Source organism: Heloderma suspectum, chromosome 3 (assembly GCF_057233095.1).
Source record: "Heloderma suspectum isolate Gila_16-S chromosome 3, 16-S_ref, whole genome shotgun sequence".
Taxonomy (NCBI): Eukaryota; Metazoa; Chordata; class Lepidosauria; order Squamata; family Helodermatidae; genus Heloderma; species Heloderma suspectum.
In genome coordinates this window covers 173,938,799-173,953,216 of record NC_139460.1, presented here as the reverse complement: position 1 = coordinate 173,953,216, position 14,418 = coordinate 173,938,799, and the positions used below count along the sequence as shown (strand labels likewise).

Below are 14,418 nucleotides of genomic sequence, written 5' to 3'. Positions count from 1 at the left end.
CCCAACAGTTCTGAAAAGTGAGGGCCAGTTCTCCCTAAAGAAAACAGGTAGTTGTTCAGAGAGGTGTAAACTATTCTCCTAATCCTATCTTGGGCTTTCTTCACACAGAGCTTTTATCCTGAGATTGAGATTGCTCTTTCCTGGAAGTTTGCAGGCTCTTTCATGGAAGTTTGCGGGCTCTTTACATGATGCCGTGTTCCTCCAGGGCGTCTCCGGCACTAAACGCCCTTTGTTCCATTTTTAAATACATCGCAGATAATGAGCTATCAAATTACCCTGCTGTGTTCCGCTTGAGTTCCCTCCGTGAAAAGAGGAAAAGTGGCAAGGAGCGAGATCAATGAAAGAGAATGGAAGACTCAGATACGGGGAGAAGGAGGGCGGAAAGGAAGCGTGTGTAAAGGGAGTCGTCGTGCTCCTGCTTTTAAAATGGAAGCAGAAAGCCCAGTTTTAAATGCAGGATTTTAGGCTGGTGTAGAGATGCCCTTGGTGTTTACCTATTCCCTCTCAGTCAATGCAATACAAGTGGTAGTATATCCCACCAGTCCTTTTCACCAACAAGTGTAAATAAATAGCAACAATTTCCCATCTTTTCCCACCCCCAAAACAAAGCATACTTCTGGCCTGCTGAACCTGCATTTATTTCTGAATTGTCTGCCATTCACAGGGTGGGGATGTCTGCCCATCCCATTTAACATAGCTGAAGATTATTGTCACTACTGCTCAGTTTAAGAAACATGCGATAGCATAGTTAGAGAACCCCTGACAGAGAGAGACATGCTGAACATAGAGAAAAACCAAAACAAAAAGTTGCGGGGTCCTTTTCTGTTGGATCAGTATATGCTGGTAACACTGTGTCAACATTTCTGAAGGTAATCAAGAGGTTCTGATAGCTCTGAAGCTTGTATCCTTGTATTTTATAACCAAGAACTAGTGTTTGAGTTTGCTTCTTCCTCGTCCATCCCAATTCCTTTTCCTTTTGTGTCTGACTTTTAACATGCATGTCTTAGGGGCAGGACCTTCCTTATTATTGATATATATAAGCTGCTCTGGAAGCCTTCTCCAGCTGAAGAGGGAATAAAAATCTTTCAAATAAAAAAATATCCATGTATTAAACAGAAGATGGTTCAATAAACACACTCTTAAAAAAAAACCTCTGGGGGAGATTCTACTAGAATACGTTTAAGGCAAAGTAAAAACAAAACAAAAAACAACGCAAAAGTATTTTTGAACTTGTTAGTATATTGGCATCATACCGTGAAGCTGTTGTTGACATTTTTTGTGCTCGATTCAGCAACGCTGGCATCTGACAGGTCAACTTCATCAAATATTAAGGACTGTGGAAAGAACATACAGATGTATTTCATTTAAGTGCACGGTACTTCCATTTGCCTCTTCTCTTTTCAGACTTTTTTTAAAAAAGCAAACGCACAAAAACAAAATAAAATCAAGTCTCCTAATCTTAAATACTTAACAGTTTAATTAATCTGGGATCTCAAAACAATGTTAACATAGTTCCCTAAATGGACAAGTTCTCACTTAAACATGAAAAATGAAAGAAAAAGGGTGCTTAAGCTATAACATCATGCCCCAAAATACACATCACTACTGTTGGTATGTTTTTCTTTCACCCCAACATGTCATTCATTTCATTGTCATGGATTATTCGAAAGTTATTCTAATGCATAAATATAATGCAATTGTACAGAGACTGACATTTCTGCAAGTTTATTTCCATACAACTATTAGCGTCTTCCTAGGGTATGAGAAACAAAGCTTCTGCTCTGTCACATTGAGAGGGTGGGCAGTAGGCTGCTTCCCCAATTTTCATTTCCCTAGACCAGGGATGGTCAACTTGTGACCTTCCAGAAGTTTTGGCATACAACTCCCATGATCCCTCACCATTGGTTGTGCTAGGTAGTGCTGATGGGTGTTGTGGGCCAAAAGCTGCGGAGGTCTTCAAACCGCCCACTCCTGCCCTAGTCTTCCGATTACTACTCAAGAATGGCTTTAAGGGCAACCTACAGATCCTGACCTTTGAAAAACCCAAGAAATTATCTGAGCGTGAGACATGCCATTATCTTATGACCAGTGAAAACCCACTAATTGTCAGATCAGAGCCTAGTACACCAATCGCTCTGCTGAATTCTTGCTGCTGAAGCAACCATGGACTTTGCTTCTGATTCACCTTCTTTTCCTTTGCCTATGGCTAGATCATTTAAGTGTATCATTGGGTAATGTCCATTTTGAGATCACAGCAGCTTCGGCCAAGATCAGTTTGGGATTAAAGTAAATCCCAACTCTCTTTTCATAAAGCATCTAATATTTTCTTCCCAAAATAAGAAATAAGATTTCTTCCCAAAATAGACCTTCTCTTCATTTGTTTTGTTTACGTATCTTAGAAGATTAAAAGGAAACTACACAGGAAACACAACTAATAAAGAAAAATAATGAATGAACAATAATATTAATACTATTTTAAAACTGCTATCATTATAGGCTAAAAATAGTTCCCAAACCCAATTTGTGTTACAGAGAAAACATGTTAATTACTAACAGAATAAATTACCTTTGAATCCTTAGCATAGTAAAGAGTACGGCCCCGAAGTTTAAAGTAACGTTTTTTCCACCTCTGGAAAGAGCTGGTTTGCTTCAAAAGTAATCCTTCTTTTATACTGGTCTTGAAGAAATAAGAAAAATAGATTAAAATGCAAAATTCTACATATGCCAAAATTGTTACATGTATTGCATAATAATTCTCTTTACAGGAAAAGGAGAACCAGATTCTGTTCTCTGGAGATAAAATTTGAAGTGTTAGATTCAAAGAATACATTTTATTATGGGTGGTACAGCCATCTAATAATTCTCAGGAAGGAAAATAGGATACCCTTTCCTTTCCCACTCTCCAGAAACCACTGCTTTATAGCAATGGCCATCTCTAAATCAGAAGTGCTCAAGTTCAGGGCTGGCACCCAGCTTCATGAACCTAAGCCCCATAGTGCTGTACAGCACAATGTGGGGGCAGGAGAGAGGTTTCAGGAAGGTAGAAAAGAAAATACATGTCCTTTTTCTATTCCTCCTCAAAAAAACCTTCCCTGCCTCCGTGCCTCAAACAGCAGTAACAGACCTCCTGTTCCAGAATGGCTAGGGGCAGGAATACACAAACATTTTGTTATGGGTCCCATCTTGTCTATGTCCTATCTGTAAATTCAGTCAATTCCATCAAGGCTACAAAGAGGGGGACCAAACAGATCACTTCTGACCAAGACCCTATATCTGTGTGTGAGAGTGAGTGAGTGTGTGTGTGGGTATGGGACATGAACAAATAATTATCACAGTGTATGGGAGGAGGCAGGTTGAATCTAAGGCCTTTCTGAATCAGATGGTCCTTTGCTTACATATGTACCCTACGTATGAGCAGCTGGGGAAGGCTTTGATCAGCCTTTAACTCATTTTGCAGATCTTACACTTGACCACCCAACTACATATCATTTCCAAGCAGACTGTGCAGTGGCGCAGCTAGGTAATTTTAGACCCTGGACCTAATGGTCTTATGCCCCCCTCTCTTTAGATGGCTATGTATATCACTTCAGTTGTGAAGCACACAACTAACAGCTTCCAACCAAACCCAAAGGTAGCCCCACATAGAACACATTACAATAATCCAGTCTTGAGATTACCAGCCATAGTTGGCACACCAACTGTAGGAAGATGCTCAGAAAAACACGTGTCATGGTCCCAGTCCTGATGGGGCTGCTGGTGGTGCAGAATGTAGCTGTGAGGCTGCTAACCAGGGCCTCCTTCTAAAAGCAAGCTAGACCCTTGCTAAAATAACTGCACTGGCTGCTACTAAGCTACCAGGTCAACTTCAAGGTGTTTTTAACATATACAGCCCTGAACAACTTGAGACCAGGTTCCTTAGGGACCATCTCGCTCCTTATGTCCCTGCTGATCTCTGCGATCATTAGAGGAAGCCCTTCTGAGGGTGCCACATGCTCTGGAGGTTCACCTCAGGAGCACTTGCAGTAGAGCATTTAGTGTTGCCACACCCACCCTCTGGAACACTTTACCAACTCCTATTAGACAGGCCCCCACAGTATCGACACTCAGACGTCTTCTTGAAACTCATCCCTTTACAGAGGTTTCCTCAGAAGGGAGACCCAGCAACCATGTCCCATATAGTATTGTGTGTGGTTTGATACAATTAATTGTATCATGTTCTTTTTATTGTTACATTTATGGTTGTTTTTAGCCCATTGTATTTTACGTTCACCGCTTTGATACTTTGTAGAAAGCAGTATATAAACGCGAATAAATAAATAAATAAATAAACAAACAAACAAACGTCATAGGGAGGAGGAGGAAGGCATAATCACTGTGCACACTGCTTTACACAGTAGAAGCGGACAGGTCCCTGCCCCAATGAGCTTACAATCTAAACTAGGGGGCAGGGGTAAATGTCTGGAATACGTGATTGTTTCAGTTACACATCCAGTACTTAGTCTCAGTTGCAGTAGGCATGAGAACTACTGGGCAAAGGGGCAATACACTATGTATAGCAAAATCCATATGCTGAAGACACCGAAAGAACAACTATGTGTATAAAAAATGACACATTTCTTTCTGTACAAGCTATTTCTTTTCAATACACATGCTTGCGTTAGCCCAATTTTCAAGAAAAAATAATTCTAGCCAATTACCACAAGGTGGCAGTGCTGTTTAATGAAAAGTGTTCAAGTGGATCCAACATGTTACGTTAATCATCAGTAAACTGATGATACACTGCACTAACAAAAACTAAACATTTATTTTCACAGTTGTATACCACTATATATTTACTCGTACACAGAATCACAACTTCTATTCCAAAGCTCATTAACTTGAAATTGGGCCCATAAGAAAAGCAAAGAAACATTACAGAAAGCTCTGTTTGCAAGAGCCTCTTTTCAAGAAAATGTGGGAAAGCACAGTGTGATTCTCAAGTATTGCTTTCACTGTTCCACTGAAACCTACTGGAACTGACTTATGTCAGTCCCAGAAGACTCTCAAATAGGAGGGGTTTCAAAATTGTGCACCATGAAAGAAGTTCCATCTTCATTTGCACCCATTTCAGGAAAACTGAAATGCCAAAAATACCCAAATATGGATGATTTGGGTATCCATATTTGGTAAATAAAAGTCAATTTGCCACTGACATAAGATTTATCCATCTACTTAGCCATTGTTACACAACTACTTATTCCAGTATCTAAATAAACTAAATTTCTATTTAGTTTAATCCATAAACAAAACACTGTTTACTAACTATAAATGCTGATACGAATTCCCTTAAACTCGCATGCAACTTCTTCTTGCCCTTCACCTTCACTCCTTCCAACATCCTAAAGGCATACAAAAATTCACATAGGTATGTGCTATGTGGAACTGAGATATTCGCTACTACCTGGCATCTTCCATTCCCAGAGAGTTTGGGTTGCAATTTCCTCATCAAGTGACCAATAATCACTTGTGTAGCTCCCTCTTTCAAGTTTAACCCCCTATATCTTCCTCACTATTGTCAAACTGTTTAGACTAATTTTAGCATGACCCTGAGCATGCAAAAAGCCAGGCTTGTCTGTATGAAGTTCCATGCATCTGACATTATATTTAAATTATGTTGCTTCCTCATACCTAAGTAGTATTAGCATACCAGTGCTGCCTCCACTCAAGCCATGGATTCCTGGTTTGTCATTTCGGCACACAGTGGAACTTGAGACCAGATTTAACGCAAAACTAACTGCATGGGTCCAGACATGCATCTCCCCCCCTTTTTTTTGTATCCACAGTGTCACATTTAAATGTGATTCTCCCATCACATTCATTGCATTATCTTATAAAGAGTCAGTGAGGGCTAGACTAGATGATACATTAAATACATGGTAACATGATCAGTTTTAAACAACACCCACAGGGGAAGGAGAGCAGATCAGGATTGAGACTATGGGACATAAGTATCATCCTTCCCTCTCCCAGTCTGGTCTTGACAAACATTGCCCCTGCCCTCCAAAGCTGCTGAGACACGGGAAGGGGCAAACAGCAGCTAGGTGAGGAAGATTTTTTGTTGGGATTGTAGGAGGATGCTTATTTCTTACAATATGTACAGTATATACTGCTCCACATCTAGAACAGATTTCGGAGCGGTGAACACAAAAGATAAAACAGGAGAAGAATAAAAGATGAAAACACCACATTAAAATTATACTTTAAAAAAACACACACAATACCAATAGAAACCATGACTGGTCAATTAACGAATACTTCCTGGAACAGTACTGTTTTCAGGAGGCACCAGAAACAATGCAGTGTTGGTGTCTGCCTGACCTCCAGGGGCAGCGAGTTCCAGAGAAAGGCAGCCACCACACTGGCAAGAACACTTGCCATGGTCCCAGTTCTGATGGGGCTGCTGATGCTATTTAAAGTGTTTGAATTTTAAATACCCTCAAATGCAATCGGACATGGAGAGGGCAATCCTACAGTCCCTGGGCGAGTGTCCTAGGGATCATAGGATTGATCGGATTCCCTCCTCCAAGGTTGGAGATAGTGCCCCGACCTCGGAAGGGGGAGATCCAAGACCCCTTCCCCACCCCCTTGCATCTGGCACAGAAAGAAGTGCACCAGCTGCTCTCTGAGGTTGGAAAAGAGACCTTGGAGGAGGAGCAAAGGGGGAGTTCTGGTGGACGGGGAGGAGAGGAGACCAAAGAGGCCAGGATATGAGTTATCCTGAGCGCCTTCCAGCCTCCTTGCCTTCCCCTTTGAAATGCCCTTGCTAGCACCCCTCCAGGGTGGGAGGACGGGAAGGCAAAGATTGCCTCTGCTGCTCCTTCCACCCTGCACTGGATGAGTGGATGTCTCCAAGTCGGGGACTTCAGATTACTGAGGGTGCAATCAATAGGACTGTGCCCTTAATGGATCATCTAGCTTGGCCCTCAATGCTGATCCAGAGAGCATTACATGAACTTGCAAAATGTAGGGGTGGATGGGTCACACATAGCAGGGCTAGCATTTCGGGTCCAACTAAGATAGCACGTCTGCCTGGAGCAAATAGGGTACACAATGAATTTTAGAGATGTTTTGTTTAATTTTTAAAAAATAATTAAAGTTGATAATTTATACATATAAATTATCCAGCAAACAAGCAAACATAGGCTATTTCCTTCAATAATAATAGTTTAAGCCTGAGATGCTCTCTTTACGACGCGAGATCTTAATAAAAACAAAATCCTCATTACAGATGTAAATTCCTTTTGGTAATTGAAAATGACATTATTTAAAGATTATTCTTCTAAACGCAATATTTTCAGTGTGAAGATCCAATTAAGAGATGCATATAAGTAAATAATTTACATACCATCTGTTTCTTCAAGGCAAATAAAATAAGCCAAATTTAAATAGGAGAAACCAGGCTATGAATAAGGTAAACATTCCATTTATCAGATTTCCCCAAAATAATACCTATTGCGAATAAAATAATATTCATTATTATGGCATTCTTGAATAAATCATTAGATATTTTAACCCATTGCTCATCTGTTTTTCATTCATGGAGCATAACTCTTCTGTTATAACATAAATCAAGGAAATTGCCACTAGCAAAACAAATGTCATACTTCATAGTCAACTTTTAAAAGCTGGTGGGAGATCTCCATTGAATAGGCGTCTTTACAGCAGATTACAACATCCTCTTATTTACATTAGAATAGAAAACAAAATATTTTCAAGGGAGTTTATTTTTAGATCATGTCAACTCAAGTTCAAATACAGCAGAATTTTATATCAGTAAGATATCCTAATGAGATGAAGTCTTTTTTTAAAAAAGAAAACATCTAAGGCCACATTAGGTTGGAGTGGGACTTATGTTAAGCCATGACTAACTTTTTACATTGATTTCAATGAGACTCCAATGCATTTCAAGAAACATGACAAACACTATTAGTACAACATGCCTATTTATTGCTAGATGATCTTTCTGCTGCTAGTCAGAATAGATAATAATGAGCTGGATGTTCCAATATAATGCAGCTTCCTATGTTCCTAACTAATCTGTAAGCACCCAAAAGGAAAATGGAGACGGTGTCACACATGTGACATTGGAGCCTGTAATATAGGATAGATTAGAAGACAAGGGCAATACCATTAACGTTATATAGTCCCACATGACATCCTCATTTTAAAAGGATTGTCAAATAAATTGCAGAACTGAATAGCAAGAAAATGAAATTTAATGAGAATAAAATGTAGGCATACCAATGGGTAGAATACACACCCAACATGTTCTAGTAACGTCTGCTAATGCTAGTCCTTAAACCTGATTTCCCACGTAAACAATATTGGTTCACAAGAGTTCCTATGCTAGCTCGTTAAAACTTCCTTCTTCTTTTAAGAAAAAGGCAGAAAGCTGTATGTACACAGTTTCTCCATTTTTTATTTAGGTAGTTGATCACATCAGATATTAGGCAAGGAGAGAAAAGCAGTCCAGCACATACTGCTGCACTCCTGAAGATTCCAGTGTTCCTGGCGCTCTCCTTACACATTCTGCTTCACGTGGTTATATAAAGGCCCATTTGGGGGGAAAGAGCCATAGTACTAAGTAAACATAGCTCCTACATATTATTGCCCAGCCTTCCCAGTGTACTAGTACAAATATTTCCAAGAACATAGGGAGAATTAACAAGAAACAAATGTAAAAGGATGCAAGAAATTTCTCAGAAACAGCTGGTTACAAAACATGGCACAGGACATAGGGGGGAAATCAACCCTCACCTACTCGTTTACTACAGTTAACATTTATGTCATAGGAAGAGAACGTCGATGGCAAACACTAGAGTTTTACCCTTTAATGCTGTGTATAGGTTTATGTTTCATGTATACCGAAACATAACAAGATATTGACATGATTATGAGTTTATTCTTAAAATAAACTCTTCAGACTGACGTGCCTGTGAAACTCTAAGTGCTGACAGCCTTTGATTATATTTATTCTTCAAAGAGACTGACATTTTCAAATGCACTCTGTAAAGCCACAGCAGATCCTTTAAACAACTTAGGACTGCCACAGGACTGAGCTGTGCCAGCTGAAGAAAGCTAGCATTGTGTCAGGGCAGGCCTATGTCTCCCCATCAGTTCAGACATCAGATGTGGTGAATGGGCAGCAGCCAATTCCTTTCCCCCGACCCACCCTACTGGTACTGAAACAGGGTGGGTGGGGAGAGAGAGAGACACTGAAAGCTCCATACAACAGCACAGTCCATACCACTGGACACAAAAGAGGAAACAAATAACTACGCTATGGTTGCTGTCCTTTGTCCATGAACATCTTCTGTCCTTTCCTGGCATTGAGGCCTGAATAACCATCAGAGTACATCACTGGTTTTAAGCAGCAGGCTATAATAGCAGTGCATGGGATGGCAGGGGAGGGAAAGAAAAGAGAAAGGCATACTTGAGGGATAAGGAGGAGGAAACATCACTCTTTGTCAATGGAGCAGGTGGTAAGCAAGCCCCTTATGGAAACACCCATGCAAGGTTGCTTGATAGTACCTTAGACTTAAAGATTAGACAACTCTGATATTACTGGGATGAATCCGGAAGAAATTAGTCACTCTTTAGTTTTCTTGAAATCAGTAGGACAAGCTAGTCATGACTAGCTTAAGCTTGACTAATTTTCTCTGAATCCAACCCCTTGTTTACAAGTTCCAAATGCAATAGTTTTATTTATTTATTTATTTATTTATTTATTTATTTCTATATTGCCCAATAGCCGAAGCTCTCTTCGCTAATAGTAGTATATGAAAATCAAGTACTATCAACATATTAGCAGAATTATTTGACTCAGCTGCTTGCTTTGTGGGTTGGCCATCCTCAGTTTTCATCCAGTCAGACTGAGTCAGGAATTGCACTAAGAGGCTACATATTAGCACTCGAAAGTTCAGCAAGATGAGCTGCTCTGAAAAGTCCCACAGCACTACTAGACCCAGATGGCTTTCATAAGATTTAGTGCTGTTTTTTGGTAACAATCTGGGGTCAATTAAGCCAACTATGGGCACATGCAACTGAAATGCCTCTTCTGACAGCCACATAAAACCAGAACCAAGAAGAAACAAATTCTCTACAGTTATGCCACTTGAAAAAATGTGGCTTAAAACATTTCACAAAAACTATTTCAACACTACAAATTAACATCTTAACAGCTCCTGTAAGGATTTCACTTCAGTCAGAACGCAGTAATGAGGTAACATGTACTCATCTTATCTCTGGGTCCCACAGACATAGACTGGGTTGGTTCACACATAATGCCAAACCATGTTTATGCACTTAACCACAGTAATATGCCCTATGCTTACATGTTCTCTCCTTTTACTCCCCTCTTCCCCTCACATGCTCTGCTTACACACTTCCTGGTTTGCAGCAAAGCACAGCTTGCCAAATGAAGCATACAAACGGGCAAACTATAGTTTATGCTTGTTCTGCAGATCAGAAGCACACAAGAGGGAGGTAGAAACTTACAGGCACAGGGTCCATTCCCATAGCACAAAACCATGCTTGAGCATTATTTATTCATTACATTTCTATACCTTCCGATAGCCGAAGCTCTGTGGGTGGTTCACAAGAATTAAAACCACAGAGTACAGAATGTTTAAAAAATGTGAGAATTGGTGCATTCTGTACAGCTCATTTGTGTGAATTCTGATTATCTTAGCCTCCTATTGTTGCAACAAATGGAAACAGTACTTTCAAAGAACATTAAGTATTATGGTTTCAGTTTGAGGGGATAGGTATGCCAGATCTGTTAGCCATTCCTTCCCACTTTTCCAAATTTCAGAAATAGCTTCCTGAAAATAAAACACAGAAAGCACAGAGCAAAGATAGTCAGCTCCTACTAGAAACTGGGAGAATGAAGGTTCATTGAGGCAAAATTAGAGCTACAGATTATGGGAGACACAGAGATGCCATCAAACAAACATCATCCTGTTGAGTTCCTCCTCACCTCTACCACAGTGTGCAGTACTACCTCCGTTGTGGCATCATAGAACTGTGCACTTCCCCACTCCCCCACCAGTCACAGGAATGTCCTGTGGGCGGACGATGCACACTGTCATGGCAACACGACAGCGATGGTACTAATTTTTTTGTAGTGAAGGGATGCAAGATAGGGTTGCCGGTTTTGGCAGCAGCCCCATGTTCCCATAACATTTATTTCCTCCTTCTGGTTAGCTAGAGGAGAGATTCAGGCAACAGTATCTTGTTGTTGTTATTGTTCCTGTCCTGAAGATGCTGGTCAACAGCTAAAAAAAATAGTTAGCTGACCCCACAGTGCTAACAAATAACGACAGATGAGCATGGACTACCTACATTGCTAAAATGCAGCTGGGCATTGAATGGACAAAGATAAGGAATAACGTATCCATTTAGAACTAACTTTACTTTGTGGGTGTGCCTGCTTTTCAGTCTAGCTGTGAAAACGAACTCATCATTAAGGCACCTAATAACTAGGTTTTAGCCATACTCTAAATTTCTTAAGTAGTGTTTTATAAAAACTCCTCCACTCTGTCCCAAAGGAAGCCTCCTACATAACCCACAACATGTTCAGCAGAGAAAATATGTTCAGCTTGGCTTTATAGCAGCCGCACACACAAACATCACAATCCACTAAAATTCTCCAGCGCCAAGACTCTCACAGAAAGACAAATAGCCTTTTTCAGGAACTCTGCATACACCAGAATCTAGAACCTCCTTGTTTTCTACTCAGAGTGCTTGTGCAAGTGTGGCCATCACATATTTGCCATATTTGAGAAGTAAGAATGTCACGACTCACTGTCAATATTATCCACATTCAATGACTGTTAGTATATTGAACCAAATACTGCAAAGTCTAACATTTCCCCTTATAGATTAGAACAAAACTGATGCAAAGCAACAGCAGCACAAGTATAAGATGCTTATCTTTCTCATAAAGGAAATTCCAATAAGGAAACAAAACCTAATAGTAGATTACATCTTTTCAGATATAACAGTAATGTTATTTAGCACTTATATATCTTAGACACTACACAATACTACACCAGTCACTACAGCAAACAAACTACCTGAATTAAATGGCTACTTCAAAACACAGGACATTTGCTTACTGCATTCTTGGAAAGACAATTTTACAGGCTGAAGAGGAGTCACATCCAAGAGTTATGGAGCCTAATAATTGTGCTATGTGCTATGTACAGGCAGCCACTTCCCCTGCTCCTCCTTCCCACGGCTAGACAGCCGAAATCAGCTAACTAGCCGCAAATGCAGAGCGGCTGAAGCGCGGAAGGGACGATCCCCTCTGCTCTTCTCCTGCCCTGCATTGGATAGGCTGTCACCTCCGAGTTCGGAGGCGTCCACCCATCCCCATAGGATTGTGCCCTTAGGGTCTTAAGCACAGTTTTCTACTGTGCTGAAATCAGGTACGTGCCCCTAACATTACAAACTGGGCTCAGATGCATTTGTGTTTCTAGAGACCTACCACAGGTTGCAAAAGTAACTTCTAAGCCATTTGCACTAACGACTGCTATACTACAGCTATTAAGCAGGATTTAAAGCTGGTTTCTAAAACCCCATTAACAACAAAGCTTGGTTATGTTAGCCATTATTAAGGATTGAGCTGACAAAAGCCTTTATCATTATTACAGCTAGTGAGGGAAGGGTGTCTGTGATGGAAAAGACAGGGCCAGGGGAGAGTGCATAATTACGCTTCTCATTCCCAGTCCCACAACTACTGTTCTAAAATTGTTATTTTATTTATAAATAAAATTAATATTATCAGGATGCTGATTCTGAAGTGACCACCAGATTCTGTGTTGGCATCTACAGCTCACAAAGCAAACAGGATTATGTAGATTCCAATATTCTCCAGTTTTAGTTCATTCAATAGCAGCAGACACATAGAACAAGTGGTGAGTTGACTTGCACTTGCTATCTTCATCTGTCTCCAGAAACTGAAGACAGAACATATGATTTTCAGTACTTAGCCATGGAACTATAAAGTCAGTTAAAATATGCAGTCAAAACTATTCCGATCAACGGATTTGAATTGTACTCTTTCCAAAATTATTACAAGTTATTTTAAACCTCCACTTCTCTCTCTCTCAAATGTTTTGTTATTATATAGTAATTTCTAAAGCAAAAATTCATTTTGAAATATTACCCTGAAAAGGAGGAAGACCAGCAGTTAAATCTTAGCAGTTTTAACTTGCAATTAAGATCACCCCCAGGAATATACAATACTAAAAAGAGATCACTTGAAGTGACACTTTTTAATTGTTAAAGAAGGACTACAAAGCAATTCTATCTTGTCAACCATAGCAGTTAGTCAAACTCTTCAATGACACCCAGTTATTTTCACACTCAACATCCTGCACAAACGGTAATTAAGCGCCTGACTTGCAATCTTCACTGACAACCTCCATACTATAAAGTAAGAGAGTTGTGAGCTCATGATCTTAAAATAACCAAATATTCATTGAGGTATTTTTCACAATTTGACATTTATTCCTGAAAACTAATGACCATTAAACACTTTCTGTGGCTTAAACGGGGGTGAGCAGACTTCAAGCTTGCAGGATCAACTTTGTTTTTTACTAGAACCCCAAGATCCACCAACCAGAGCCTGATCAGAAGACATGCACTTAGAACTGAGGAATTCGGAGTCCAGAAACTTGCTTTGAGTTCTCGAACTGAATGGAGCTCTTAGTCATTCCATATACAACTCCATTCCTGGTTACTCCACCCTAGCAAGCTTTCTTCATTTTAGCAGTACAACTGTGGAGGGGGGTCATTTTGTTGCTGCTATTGTTAAACAGTAGTGATGAAGAAATCATTGCTGAGCTACTGCAAATCTACCAGTATATCCGGATCTACCTTCTGCCCAACCTTGGCTTAAACTCTTGAGCTTCTAATAACTACACTTGAAAATAGCTAAGTGTAAACTAATAAGTGTACACTAATACTGTAATATTTAAACCACTTAAAAAGCAAAACCTAACCCATTTAGCTCTATCTGTGACTACATCAGGCCTCCAGCATATAAGGACTTGCCAAATCAAAGTCTGGCAAGTAACTATAAAGGTATAATAAGTGAGACCAATGCATGAGCCGGGTTCCACCCAGAGCCTTAGTCAGGTAGTCGGTTTTCTCATAATCAACTATATCAAAGGCCAGAAAAAGCTTTAATAGTCTCAACATAGTACAATATTATCTACCAATTTCTAGGTGATGTGAAGTATAAGCCCAAGGGTAGCAGTTTCAGGGATGTTTTTCAAGATATGCTCTTAATGATGGAATATGTGCTGTGATATTCTGCCCCTCATCTCTACAGTGACCTCTGGTTCCAACAGCCAACAAACAGTGGCTGAA

The 14,418-nt window shown here is 40.0% G+C and overlaps 1 protein-coding gene across 2 annotated transcripts in view; it reads right to left on the bottom strand.

Annotated features, from left to right (window-relative positions):
• The window catches only part of DGKH (diacylglycerol kinase eta), a 164,836-nt gene that overhangs the window by 82,189 nt on the left and 68,229 nt on the right, over positions 1–14,418 (bottom strand). For both annotated transcript variants that reach the window (XM_084844920.1, XM_084844921.1), the window contains exons 3-4: positions 2,567–2,677; positions 1,254–1,334 (exon numbers count right to left, since the gene is read on the bottom strand). In XM_084844920.1, coding sequence (XP_084701046.1) covers positions 1,254–1,334; positions 2,567–2,677 — 192 coding nt within the window. The remainder of the gene's footprint in view (positions 1–1,253; positions 1,335–2,566; positions 2,678–14,418) is intronic.